The sequence below is a fragment of the Aureobasidium pullulans genome, assembly GCF_000721785.1.
Source record: "Aureobasidium pullulans EXF-150 unplaced genomic scaffold scaffold_11, whole genome shotgun sequence".
NCBI classification, from domain to species: domain Eukaryota; kingdom Fungi; phylum Ascomycota; class Dothideomycetes; order Dothideales; family Saccotheciaceae; genus Aureobasidium; species Aureobasidium pullulans.
In genome coordinates, this window is record NW_021941031.1 from 388,787 (window position 1) to 401,981 (window position 13,195).

Here is a 13,195-nt window from a genome sequence, read left to right on the forward strand (position 1 = left end):
TGACAGTGTTTCATGCACAAAGCTAGATCGTGCTCGAGATCGAGAGAATCCAGATGTTTTCCAAGCGGGATAGGGCTGGCAAAAGAGGAAGTAGTTACCGAAGAAAGGTAGATAGGATCAGGTCAGGTTGGTACAAACGAAAGAACAGAGGCTTCAAAAAACGAGTGTGACGAATCGCAGATTCGAGGGTAAAGACTGGTTGAACGACACGAGGTTCACTGAAATGTTACTTTGAGCCGTCGCCATAGTATAAGACAGCTGAGTTCCGAGACCTCTCGAACCAGAAACAATGACGCTAATTTGTTTTAGGGTCCTTTAAGGCCGAACCTGAGACGTGACAATGGTTGGCCTTGCCTTCTGACATCAACACCCGCACTCACAGATGTTTTCTTCAGATACGACCATACGATCGGGAACCTCAGCTTCGGTAGATGTGTAATGATGAAATCGATCCGCATGATGAGTTGGTATCATGCTTGGTGCAAACATGGTTTCGATGCATGGTGTTAACACGCCAATAGTCTTGATGCCAGACGGACTTTCATAGCTTGTCGACCGAGCACGTGAAAGTCTGGTATAAGTAACACGAGCTGTCAAGTAGCGAATAGACAAGGTCCATAGAGGCATGAATGCAAAAACAGGCCATGGAGGAGAAAGCTGGCAGCCGGCAAGATCGATGATCGCCAAAGATCTGCACCAAGAAAGAGAGGGTGACGGAGCCAAGATCCGGGGGAGCTCGAGCTGTCCACTTTCCTCCGAGCTGGCGAGTTTCAGCTTGCAACTCTGCAACACCCTAATTCGAAGAAGCACGGTTTCAGCTGCCGTAACAGGCGGCCTGTATGCCAGAAAAAGGCCCTGGAGCACGCAAACTAAGATGTCACAGTGCCTCATAGAGTTCAAGACATTCTTGTATCCAATTGATAGATGTCGAAGGAAGGACAAGGCAGGAACAGACGGAGTGGCTTCTCCAAACAGCTAACGACCCACGCGAAGTACCTGATGATCTCCCTTCTAACGAAGATTTCTTCTCCGGCCACCCTCCAGAATAAAGTGTTCTTCTTGCCCGCTCACGCCCGTAAATCTTTCTCGGTACCGGCACAGACATGAAACCTGTAGAACGTCCGAGGAACCACACAACTGTTTTGGTTGGGCTGATCGTCGACAAGAAGCATGCCTTGCTCTAGAAACACGACCATGACATATGTAATGACGGTGCGCCTGCATGTTGGCACAATATCAATGCTCAGGTTCCCCTTCAACTTCCCTTCTGTTCTCCTCAAGATCTGTCATGACAAAAGTGGCCAGCCTTGCGAAAGACGGTAATGTGAGCGAAGGGGCCTAGATGTGGCATTTCGCTTAACTGAAGATTCTTGTCTCGCGGTCAAATTTAGAACCATCGCAATTTGCACATTCCGGTGCCCTTTTCAGGGTTTCCTTCTCAGCCGCATGGTTTTCCTTTCGACGTGACGACCCGACCCTCGATCTGCTTCTATATAGAGGTGATTTTCCTTTCGATGTTTGAGATTGACGAGGCGATGTTCGTGGCAGTCGACTCGGTAGTGCTCGCCCTCACGCCGCAACCCTGAAGAATATATTTATGGCATGGCACGTGAGCAGTCATTGCACTCAAGATCGATTAATGGAGTCCAACTCGAGTACACGTCAAAAGGACACGGTTGATAGACAATTGATGGAGACTCGTTTCAAAGAAATGGAATTGATAAGAAATAATAATAGTAATCCTGTGAGCATTTTCAGACGCTCCATAACAAGATGGGTCCACGAACAAAGCTGTTCGAGATAGAAAAAACGTGAGTGGTATCCGAAGGAAATGGAAGCAAAATTGCGTGTCAAATCGTGCAAAGTAATCACTTCTTGCTGGCGTGTACAACCTCGATGATCTTGTCGACGACTGAAGGATCCGAGAGCTGGCGATAAGTCAATAATTGTACTCACGATCAAGTTGGTGTTTTCAAAACTTACAGTAGTGATGTCGCCAAGCTGATCCTCCTCACCAGCCAAGATCTTGCGCAAAATACGACGCATGATCTTACCAGAACGGGTCTTGGGAAGATCGGGAACAACGTGAATTGCCTTAGGTGCAGCGAAAGGACCAATGCTCTTCCTTACTTGCATAACCAAGTCCTTGCGAAGAGCGTCGTTTGTCTCATTGCCGTCCTTGATGGCAACAAAGGCGGCGACTGCCTGACCAGTGAGCTCGTCTGCGACACCGACAACAGCAGCCTCAGCGACAGCGTTGTGCTCAATCAAAGCAGCCTCGATCTCAGCGGTGGAAAGACGGTGACCGGAGACGTTGACAACGTCGTCGACACGGCCACGGATCCAGTAGTAACCCTCGTGGTCACGAGCGGCACCGTCTCCAGTGAAGTAGTATCCCTTGTAAACGTTCAGGTATGTGTCCATGTACCTCTTGTGTGCACCCCAGACGGTACGGGCCATGCTGGGCCATGCCTGCTTGAAGGCCAAAACACCCTCGACGTCGTTGCCGTGGAGCTCCTCGCCGGAGACGGGGTCGATGATTGCGGGCTCGATACCGAAGAAGGGAAGGGAAGCACTGCCGGGCTTGGTAGGGGTAACACCGCCGAGAGGAGTGATGACGTGCGAACCGGTCTCTGTTTGCCAGTATGTCTGCGAACTGTTAGAACTCCGATCTGATCAAGCAAATGCTGAATTTGCAACTTACGTCGACAATGTGAGCCTCCTCCTTTCCGACAATCTCAAAGTACCACTTCCAGACCTCTGCAGCGATTGGCTCGCCGACACTACCAAGAACTCTCAAGTGCTCCATCTCGTGCTTGACGAAGTGGTCACCAGCACGTTTCAGGAGTCTCAGAGCAGTAGGCGCGACGTAGAATTGCGTGACCTTGTGTTGAGCAACAACATCCCAGTATCTGCTGAAGTCGGGGTATGCGGGAGTGCCCTCAAAAACGACTGTTGCAACGCCGAGCAATAGAGGAGCGTAAACGACGTATGTGTGACCAGTGATCCAACCGACATCACCACCGCAGAAGAAAGTGTCGTCGTCGTGGATATCGAAGACGTACTTTCCGGTGGCAGCGGCACCCAACAGGTAACCACCAGTGGTGTGCATGACACCCTTGGGCTTGCCGGTCGAGCCAGATGTGTAGAGAAGGAAGAGAGGGTCCTCAGAGTTCATGGGCTCGGGAGCGATGTAGTTGGGGTACTTCTCGACTTCCTCGTGCCACCACAGATCACGGCCCTCGGTCATGGGCACATCAGCACCAGTACGCTTGAAGACCAAACAGTGCTTGATGCCGGGACACTTGCTGAGTGCGTCGTCGACGATCTTCTTGGTGCCAATGAGCTTGCCTCCGCGTCTGCCCTCATCGGTGGTAATGACGACCTTGGAGTCTGCGTCGATGATGCGGTCCTTCAGCGAGTCGGAGGAGAATCCGGCGAAGACGACTGAGTGGACGGCACCAATACGAGAGCAAGCAAGGAAAGCAATGACAGCCTCGGGAATCATGGGCATGTACAGAGCAACCGTGTCACCCTTCTTGACACCCATCTGCTTCAGGGTGTAGGCCAGTCTGCAGACCTCTCTGAGGAGCTCTCCGTATGAGATCTTGCGACCCTCGTTGACCTCGTCAGCCTCGTAGATGATGGCTGTCTTGTCGGGGTTCTTGAAAGCGTGGCGGTCCACACAGTTGTAAGAAGCGTTCAATTGACCCTCAACGAACCATGCATTGTCGCCGTTCTCCAGCGATCCGCTGTGCACAGTTTGGAAGTCTCTCTGCCATGTGAGCAGGTCGCGAGCCATACGACCCCAGAACTGGTCTGGCTTCTCAATCGACTCCTTCCAGAGCTCCCTGTAGTGGTCCAAGCCATCCAGATGAGGCTTGCTGTCGGGGTGCTTGCTGCAAGAATTTGTTAGCAAAGCGCAACGCCAAGCGCTCCCGATCTCGCAACTTACTCGAAGAAAGCCTTTGGCACATGGTAAGTGTCGACCTCGTGTGCCTCAGGGACAACTGAGGGCTTTGGTGGTTTAACGTCGCCGTCAGACATTGTGTGAAGAATGGGCGCGAGGAAGAATAGTGGGGGAAAGAAGGAAGAAAGTGTGGTCGCAAATGATCGAGTACAAAGGGTTTCTTATGCCACTCAGGTTGAAACGGTTTTCCGAGGCTCGAGCGGGTAATGGGGAGCTCTAGGATTGGCGTCTTCCTTAAAACCGTGGTAAGCTGCCGCTGGCTTTACTCGTAGTGCGCAAAAATGTCTGAAGCTGCCAGAGATGCACAGGACGTTCAGATTGAAGTGTCAAAGTCGTACGAGAGCAGGAACAGGAGAAATCGGAGGTTTTATTCGAGGCTCATCTCATCTTGAGCCGGATACTTTTATGACTATTTGGGGAGCCAAAGTGATGCGGGGTCGAGGCGGACAAGCGGGAGCTCTCTCTCTGCCTGCATTCCGGCTATCACATCGTTTGGAATTGGCTAGACTCGAGAAGCCCAGATATTTGGCATACGTCAGGAGGTCACGCCGCGCCTTACAACGTTCTCAATTGGAAATACTCGAACGCTGTTTGGCCTGTAAACAACCAGAAGGTCGTCGCACGGAGGTCTCTGAGCGGAGAGTTGTGCATGTTTTTGTGCATTGTAAGTTTATGGATCGACGGAGCAACTGTTTCGGTACCTGAGGGCTGGATAGGAGCTCTGTCCCACCATCCGTCCGTGCGGACCGACCTCGGATACGTTCATTACCACGGTCAGCCACAGGGGACAACAATTAGCAATTTTTGGTGTCCGGCTCCCCTCAGGTCATTGTCACCGATTTGTTGTCATGATCTAAGAGCACACTTGTCCTGGCTAAGTGAGATGGCAGAGCGGAACAGACAGCCTGTCTCTGTATGGATAATGGCGAGCCGACGGCTGGAGATATGCCGCCGGTCAAATGGTGGCCAGACTGTGCCGTAATCTATATAGTGCGAAGGAGTGTTTGTTGGGACAATCCTTCTGTCTCATACCCGGCAAGAGGCACGACATCAGGAAACCTAGTGAGGGGGTCAAGCCAGCTCCGAAAGACCTGTGGGTGGTCTCAATCTCAGGACTCTCCCTAGGCATACTCGATTCAAAGAAAATTGTGGATTGGGATGGAATCCAGAAATTGCGTAACTATCTAGTGCGAGAGGACTCACCAAAGCCAACAGCAGGAATCTCGCATACCACCGGAAGGGCTATGAAAAGACGTCCCATTGGTCATAGACGTTTCTGAAACACTGCCATACCTTTGGACAACTGTGGCTCTGTTAGTGCTTATCAACCAGGATAGAGAGTGGACCTACTAGACAGGATCCTGGCCGAATATGATGTGCCAGAGATACTCCATGACTCTGCCTGCGGTCGCATCGCTCAAGGATGTATCCATCAGCCAGCTGTGGAACCAGATGTAATGAGACAGGGGTCTTTTCAGGACTTGATCTCGAGAGACTGCGAATTGAGCACAACAGGCCACACCAATCTGTTCAGGGACGACTGTGGAGTTGAACAGGTCGGTCCATGCCTGAGCAAAGGCATTCTCGGTCGCTGCTTCGTGCTTGTCTATCCGAGCTTGCTCTTTCTTATTGCGGAATGGCTGGATCTCTGCCGGATTGCAGCCTGGTGTAGTGTGGCATCTGAAGTTTGCGTAACCGTTCTTCTGAACGAAGTCGATGTTCAGCAATTGTAACGCTTTTGCAGCGTTCTGATCGTTGTGCCAGGAACTCAGATGACTATGGATGAAGGCGATGGTCTCGGGTAGATTGTCATAGTTCTCAATGATGTAGGTGAGATAGGCGTTCGCTTCTCGTCCCTTGTTGCGTGCTGTGTGCAGGGGTGCTTTGCGGTCGTCGGTGACATAGATGGCATGTTTCCAGCTGGAATGAAGTCAGCGCTGGTCAGGTTTGCTGGACATGTTGACGTACTTGGGCAGCATACGCGCAACCCACTGAGTATGCTCTTTGGCCGTCTTGGCAACGACGACGACCTTGGTTCTCGTGTCTCTAAGGCCAGATTTTGGAGTCGCAAGATTTTCGATGGTGCCATTGAGAAGTGTGTTGGAGATGGCATGCATGACGGCTCTGAAAGGGTCTTCTACCGCGGTACTCGACGCATTGGTACTGTTCGAATGTACATGGTTAGAGAGAAGACCACCGTCTTGTGATAGCCTGTCGAGTGCGAGAATAGATTGGTGGAGCTTGAAGAATTGACCTCTAAGCCATAGCAGTGTCGCTAGTATCAGCCCGGCGATGATGATACGGGACAAGGCCCGCATAGCGAACGTGTCGAGGAGAGGATGCGAGGCATGGACGACTTGCTAAGGGCTAAAGGTTGAGGAGTTGAATACGATCTTCGTCTTGTTCGTGTCTCCTTGGACCCTGACATGTGAAACATGTCCATGATTTGCGGAGGAAACCACGCTTGCCCAATGGGGAAGCCCACCTCCACGTGCCTCGATCCAACGTGACTTCTATTTCTTTGCAACTTTTACCAATCCTTCAAATTTATGTGGGTCGTCCATTGGACACCGCTCTGTCTACCCGTTAGACATCGACTTGAGCAGAAAGGCTACACTATGCGTCGAATGGCTACGTTACAGTGCCTACGTCGGTAATCTCGATCGACCATCAGTCATCACATAAGCACGTCCTCGACAGATGACTTTTACCTACCTTCTCCTGCTTGCAAACGACATCTTGAAGGATTTCTGATTTGTAAGTCCATTACTAAGCTTCCCCCATAGTCTAGGCCTACTAGTATCAAGTTCGTTGCTATAAGACTTCCATATTCTTTCGGATAGAACGAACTATCAAGAAGTGACAGTCTTGTATCAACACGAGCATCAAGCTTTCTCCCTCGAATTTTCAATGCATCACGCAGCAGTCTTCAGTGTGGGACCAAGAGCTCCCCTCGAGCTTCGTCAAGTCCCAACTCCTACACCAGTTGGTGACCAAGTGCGTGTACTGAATGAGTGGACCTCGACCCAGCCATTCGACCTCCACAAAGCAGATGGTGCCCTGGCACAATACCCGGACATCATGGGAGATGGTAGTGTCGGCATCGTCGTGGAAGTTGGTGACCAGGTAAAGAGGCTTCAGGTTGGAGATAAGGTAATTTTTCCGATATCTTTTTACTGTGTGTGGTCGGCTGACAATTATAGGTCTTTGGATACATGTGGAAGACATCGCAGGAGCGAGGCCATCAGACTTATGCTATCACCCAGGAACGCTTTCTTGCCAAGGTACATCCTCCTCAGCATGCTTCTCCTGAGAATAACTACTAAGCATTCTAGATCCCTTCCAACATCTCCATGCCCGAGGCTGCGACTGTCCCGACCAACTTTGTCACTGTCTTCCACACCGTAATTCCCGCCCTCGGATTACCCCTACCTTGGCCTAAACCGGACTCCTACATTCCCACCTCTACTGATGATGCCATCCTGATCTGGGGTGGCTCGAGTAGCGTGGGTCAGTATGCACTACAAATCCTCTCATACTACGGCTACAATAACCTAATCGCTGTCGGATCTGCTCGACACCACGCACACCTCAAAACTCTCGGTGCGTCTAAAACGTACGACTACAGCGACTCAAACATCGTATCCCAGCTACAACGAGACATTGGCAACATTCCCTACTTCTTCGACTGCATCGGCTCAGTGTCCTCATCCATCTTACCAATCGCACAATTAGCAAACAACGGCAACCACGTCGCTATCTTGCTTCCACTTATCTTCTCGCCACCAACACCGACTGCTGCTCCAAAGTACGGATATGATGTGACTGCTGTTGCCGATTGGGCATCTGGCGTTCGAGTCACTGGCGTCCGTACGCATGCATACGAGGATAATGAACAACTTGCTCGTCTGCTACAACCGGAAATTATGCCAGCGCTTCTCCAAGCTGGTGTTGTTCGTCCAAACAGATATCGCGTTATTGAAGGCAAGGATGTACTGGAACGAGCGCAGAACGCCTTGACGGCACTCAGGGAAGGTGTTAGTGGTGAAAAGCTGGTTTGGAAAGTCGCGGATGTATAATTTGCTATCCACCTGAACTGACACACCCGGGCACGGATGACGTTCCGAACCAGCCATCGTAAGATGTTTTTGATGCTCGGGTAGCTGTCTATCTTCTTCGGACTCTCTGCGGACAGTGTTCGAATTATATGCCCCTACATCCTGGTCATGATAGCCTCAAAAGATACGACATCAATGCACTCGTATCATCGAGCATCCTCAGTACATATGACAGACAAGGGCCTCTCGGAAATCTAGGCTACATGACCCCTAACCTGCTCCATGTCACTAACCTTAATGTTCCTCCACATAGCCACCGCAACCGCACCAAGAACCCACACAGCAGTAGCAGCGACTACGATAGCCCTCTGCGCATCTCCATACGCATGCTGGATAGCCACACGAGTCGGCGAACCAATCTCATAAGACAACTGCGTCGTGATATCCGCATAGATCAATAGCAAATTCGGAAGCTCCTCGACCGGCAGATACATGGCAAGTGCCTTGGGAAACACGGCTTGCCAGATGGCAGCTACGACTGTGAGACCAATGGCTCCACCAATGTTGCCGAATAGGCCTATAGTGGCTAGAGTGACGGCGACATGCTGATGCGAGACTGCGGACAAGGCCGCGATTTCGTCGCAGATGACCAGTGTGCCCGAGGACAGAGCGATAAATATCTGACACATGACCAGATATCCGATACCAGTACCCGGACGTCGGAAGTAGGCGAGCAGCCCGACTCCTAGGATGCTGACTGGGATGCCGAAGTACACACAAACCGGTTTGAAGCGACCGGTGTAGTGAATCAGTGCTCCTGCACCGATAGCACACAGCACTGAGCCCACGGTGTTGATCTGCATAACGTAGCTGGCGTTGGTAACGCTGAGACCATTGACGACCTGGAGGAAAGAGCTAAAGTAACTAAACCAGCAGAAGTAACTGAAGAACATGGTGAAGGAGAGTAAGCAGGCGCCAGAGAGAGTCCGATCCTTGAGGAGATTATAGGGAATGAAGGTGATGGGAGCCCAAAATCTTTCCCAGAGCACGAATGCAATGATTAGTATGAATCCAAACACCAACAGGCAGATGATGAGCGGAGAAGTCCATCCTTTTACCTGGAGGGCGTAAAGGTTGAATGGTAGAAGAAAGAGTGCCACACCAGCAGACAGCAAGATCAATCCCACAGCATCGAATTCACGACAGTAGTACACCGCCGACTGCCAAAGACTTGTCTGCTCTTTTCTCTCAGGCACGACCTGCATCTTCCTAGCCTTGAGGTAATGCCAAAACAAAAGTACCCACAACGGAACCGAGAAAGCAGGCACCAAGATAGAAAACATGCCAAACGCCCAAGGCCATCCAGGCCCAGATAAGAAGCCAGAAGAAAGCGGTCCAGCCAACCAACAAGTAATCATATTCGGACTCGTAGCAATCGCCTGCATCAACCCTCTGTTTTTCAAGCTCGAAGTATCAGCAATGAACACACCAAGCGTATATTGTAACCCAGTGTTTCCAACCGTGTAGAAGACTTGAGCAGCTGCGTAGGCCTCTACACTCTTACATGCAGCCATCATGACCAAGCCTATAACAGCGATGATGATGCAGAGTAGGAAGCCTTGTGGGCGGCCGAAGACGTCAAGGATCTTGGCGATGGTGAAATTGGTCACGCCGCCGATGATACTGCTTACTATGCCCACGGTTGGTGTCAAAGAGTGAGAGGCGAATGCGGAGGTGATGTAAGGATTCAACGCAGTGGTTGTGCCGGAGAGGAGACCTTCGACGAAGTAAATGAGCCACATCAGGACGTAAGCGATGACCAAGGACTTGGTTGACCAGACTGTGGTCACAGCTTCGATCTTTTGGATGCCGAGTTGGGCTTTTTGGTCCAAGGGAGTTTGGTTGGTGTTGTCGTGGCTGTCTTTCTCGTTTCTGGGTTGCTCTTGCATTTCCAAGGTGCTGATGAAGTTTGGATGTTTACCCATGGCAGACGTCGGTTGCGCCATAGCTGTGATTCGCCCCTTCCGGATTGATAGAATCACGAAAGGCAAAGTATGTCTGCGAGCTCGGCACTCGAAATCAGATGCTTATGGTCACAGGCAGGATAAATCCGGAAAGTATGCTCTCTATATATACCACAAAGCCTTGGAGTAACTTGCGTTGAAGCGCCACCACGAATCGAATGTCGAGAATGAGCCCTAAAGATGGCTGTCTCGGGAAGGATTACAGGAGGTGAGCAAGTTTGCGTCAGATGCACTGTTAGCTCTTCCCCCATTCTGACTATCTCGGCTCATTGCCAGCTTGTCTTGCATAGTGAGCGAGTAGCCCAAAATCCGCAGTCGGGAACGTGCTACGCTTTTGATTCACAATGATTGGCATGACCCATATCCCTGGACCGAAAGTCATTGGAAGGATCGAGCAACACCCAGGGTGGATAGGCCACATCACTCGGGACTATCTTACTTGCCACCAATGATCCGCATCAAATGCAGCTGAGATATTATGCGGCCAACACAATACACTTAACACCATTCGACACATTATACGCTGACGTAAGGAAATAAATTCAGTCTCGAGCACAAGAGCGAGCGTGTGAAAACGAGTATTGCGGGAGTTCACGACAATTCTCAAGAACGACATACAGAGCGATAGGAGAACATCAAGGCGTGAAATTTATTTACATCGCAACACTTTCCAGAGCACTGCACATCTACCATTCTAATCGATCATCGCAGACAAGGCTAACATCGTATCGCTCGTCTGCATTCCACACTTTTGAACCATCGTTGGACCGAGCAACGATACTCCTCAACTCTGAGATCATACGTCCAGGTCCGCTGGCGTACACGGTCGTCCTTCCACAGACTGTCTCGTCGATGAAGTCTTTGACAAGAATGCTCAAGTCAGGATGTCTGTGGATAGGCTCGTCATGCGGATTCGAGGCTGGAATCGCTGTCTTTTGGATAGCGAAGGAGTCCGACGGCGGGCCGCAGCAAGGGTACGCGGCGGAAGTAGAAGCGGCAGACGATGAGTCCGGCGTCTGATCGGATCTGACAATGGGCTCTGAAACCGACTTGAAGTCGTGGTCTGCATACTTTGACTTTTCCGAGATGCTGGATTGTCCTTCTGCTTCTCGTGTGACAAAGATGCGGATGGTCAAATCAATCGACTTTGCCAGTTGCCTCACGCGATCAAGCTCTGGCTGTACCCAAGCAACATCGGCCTTCTGTCTGACAGCCCAGACGAGGGTAACCTTTCTCTTCACTGAGCGAGGTTGGTATGCAAGGCCCAAGAGGACAGGAAGCACGTATGTGATACCTGTTCCACCAGCAATGCAGAGTACATTGACATCCTGAGTGAGATGGGTAGTGATTTCCTCGCCAAAGGGACCGGTCAATATGACTGAGGTCAGGGGTGTAACCCCACCAGCCTGTTGCATCTTGGCTGCTGCCAGCTGAGCGATCTTCTTGGTTTCGCCTCCTTTGGCACGGAATATGTATGAATGCTGAACGCCACAGGACACATCATCATGAATAGGGAGACTGAGTGGCGTAAAGGGATGTGACTGCCAAATGCTGCTTTCAGGGAAGCAGAGGTAAAAGTGTTGACCAACAGCCCAGGCGTCATGCGGGTGCACGAAGTCGAGGCGGACAACATCGCCATTCGGGTCGGAGAAGACAGTCGTTGAGGCTTTCGCGGGACCAAAAGCAACCTCGCCACCAGGAAGCACTGTGTAATGCAAGATGGCAGTACGCACGAGACGTGCGCCACGGTCCAGGAACCAAACAACCAATGCAGGAACAAGGTAGCAGGACAATTTGTCCCAGTGGCCAATACAAGCACCAATGTAGACCATTGCGAGAATATAGTGCGATTTGCGGAAGAACTCGTAGCCAGTAAGACGGATAGCCCAGGGAGTACTGAGGGCAAAGAGGAGGAACAAAAGGATCATCGCCACGCATCCCCAGATCATGTAGAGTTGCTTGATCCAATCACGAGCAACAGTGGGCTGGGGTTGATAAAGCTTCGCTTCAATAATGGTCCAGCCTATTGTGTGCAGAGTAGATTGTACTACGATGATATAGCCGAGCCATCGATGAAGGAAGTTGAAGCTCTGGTACGGTAGCCCAGTCATAAGCGAGAGGATGGATTCGCGGCTCGAGAGGAGAATAGAGAGTGGCGTTAGAGCATAAGCAAGCGTGCCGACACGGTCTGACCAAGGTCCGAGACTAGTGCGAGTATTGTAGACGCCAGGCATCTTCTTGACAGGTGTGACCCAAGTGTTGTATACGATACCGACGAAGGACCAAACGGCGAGATAACCAGTCAGAACAACTAGAGTAAGGACTTGTAGCCTGGTGGTGCGTCCGAAGATAGGTCTTGAGAAGTCGGGAAGGAGGTATCGTCGAGAGTGCGCCGCCAATGCACTTTTCAGTCGTTCAATGCCACCTTGAGAAGGAGACGAGGATGCTCGTACGGGAACGAGAAGTTCTTCATCGGCGCGCCTTGACGGAGCCAACCGACGAGCCAATGTCCAGATGAATAATATACCAGCAATCGTCGCCCAGAAGATGCCAGAGTATAGCATCCCCAAGTCATGTGAATGGTAGACAACGTCGAGATATTTGCATGATCCGGCATCGTTGGTACAAGGGACTACGCGATCGGCGTATCCCCAGTGTGGTTCCAATGAGCTAGCATCGGTAAAGTTCTGAATATGTACCATTGCTGCACAGCAGAAAGAAAGCAAATTGAGTAACGGAGAGCAAAGGAAAGGGAAGGGAAAGACAAATGCCTGTATAAAATTGCAACAGTATAACGAGGACTGCGATTATGTTAAGTACCGAAGACCAGAGCATCTGCATGTTCCGATCACGATTGGCGCCATGAGCTGCCACGGACCTGAAGCATGTAACAGCATGGTCCTAAAGCCTAAATCGGCGGAGCCTAGAGCTATCTAGCAAGTCGTTGAGGAGAAATTGAGCAAGTATTCGGACTCGCACGGGAGATTCTTGCAGCAAACGCAACGAAAAGCACGGTACGGGTGTCGAATCGGTTCATCAATAACGTCCAGCTGTGTCGGAGAAATAGTCTTGGAAGTCGAGAAGAGGTGATGTTTGGGGGTGGCTTACCTTGGCAGTCTCGGGACATTGAACCGGCCAATCAT

At 50.9% G+C, this 13,195-nt stretch overlaps 6 protein-coding genes across 6 annotated transcripts; 1 reads left to right on the forward strand and 5 right to left on the reverse strand.

The window, feature by feature from the left end:
* Positions 1-122: 122 nt before the first annotated feature.
* M438DRAFT_33323 (uncharacterized protein) lies at positions 123-979 on the reverse strand. Its single transcript, XM_029903583.1, has one exon. It carries the CDS (start codon positions 889-891, stop codon positions 364-366), a length of 528 nt encoding a protein of 175 aa, XP_029759636.1. The 5' UTR covers positions 892-979; the 3' UTR covers positions 123-363.
* Positions 980-1,741: 762 nt separating this feature from the next.
* Positions 1,742-4,323, reverse strand: M438DRAFT_320564 (putative acetyl-coenzyme A synthetase). The gene is made up of 4 exons (XM_029902879.1): positions 3,956-4,323; positions 2,705-3,899; positions 1,984-2,649; positions 1,742-1,928 (listed from the first exon to the last, which is right to left on the reverse strand). The coding sequence occupies exons 1-4, from the start codon at positions 4,045-4,047 to the stop codon at positions 1,869-1,871; spliced, it is 2,013 nt and encodes a 670-aa protein (XP_029759637.1). The 5' UTR covers positions 4,048-4,323; the 3' UTR covers positions 1,742-1,868.
* A 596-nt stretch (positions 4,324-4,919) lies between these two features.
* On the reverse strand, positions 4,920-6,368 carry M438DRAFT_346403 (uncharacterized protein). Its single transcript, XM_029905668.1, has 3 exons — positions 5,939-6,368; positions 5,321-5,890; positions 4,920-5,273 (listed from the first exon to the last, which is right to left on the reverse strand). The coding sequence occupies exons 1-3, from the start codon at positions 6,286-6,288 to the stop codon at positions 5,213-5,215; spliced, it is 981 nt and encodes a 326-aa protein (XP_029759638.1). The 5' UTR covers positions 6,289-6,368; the 3' UTR covers positions 4,920-5,212.
* A 386-nt stretch (positions 6,369-6,754) lies between these two features.
* M438DRAFT_33363 (GroES-like protein) lies at positions 6,755-8,166 on the forward strand. The gene is made up of 3 exons (XM_029903630.1): positions 6,755-7,123; positions 7,174-7,254; positions 7,306-8,166. The coding sequence occupies exons 1-3, from the start codon at positions 6,881-6,883 to the stop codon at positions 8,047-8,049; spliced, it is 1,068 nt and encodes a 355-aa protein (XP_029759639.1). The 5' UTR covers positions 6,755-6,880; the 3' UTR covers positions 8,050-8,166.
* Positions 8,167-10,269, reverse strand: M438DRAFT_33360 (uncharacterized protein). The gene has a single exon (XM_029903624.1). It carries the CDS (start codon positions 10,032-10,034, stop codon positions 8,283-8,285), a length of 1,752 nt encoding a protein of 583 aa, XP_029759893.1. The 5' UTR covers positions 10,035-10,269; the 3' UTR covers positions 8,167-8,282.
* Positions 10,270-10,575: 306 nt separating this feature from the next.
* M438DRAFT_346405 (uncharacterized protein) lies at positions 10,576-13,120 on the reverse strand. Its single transcript, XM_029905669.1, has one exon. It carries the CDS (start codon positions 12,752-12,754, stop codon positions 10,739-10,741), a length of 2,016 nt encoding a protein of 671 aa, XP_029759640.1. The 5' UTR covers positions 12,755-13,120; the 3' UTR covers positions 10,576-10,738.
* Between the last annotated feature and the right edge of the window lie 75 nt (positions 13,121-13,195).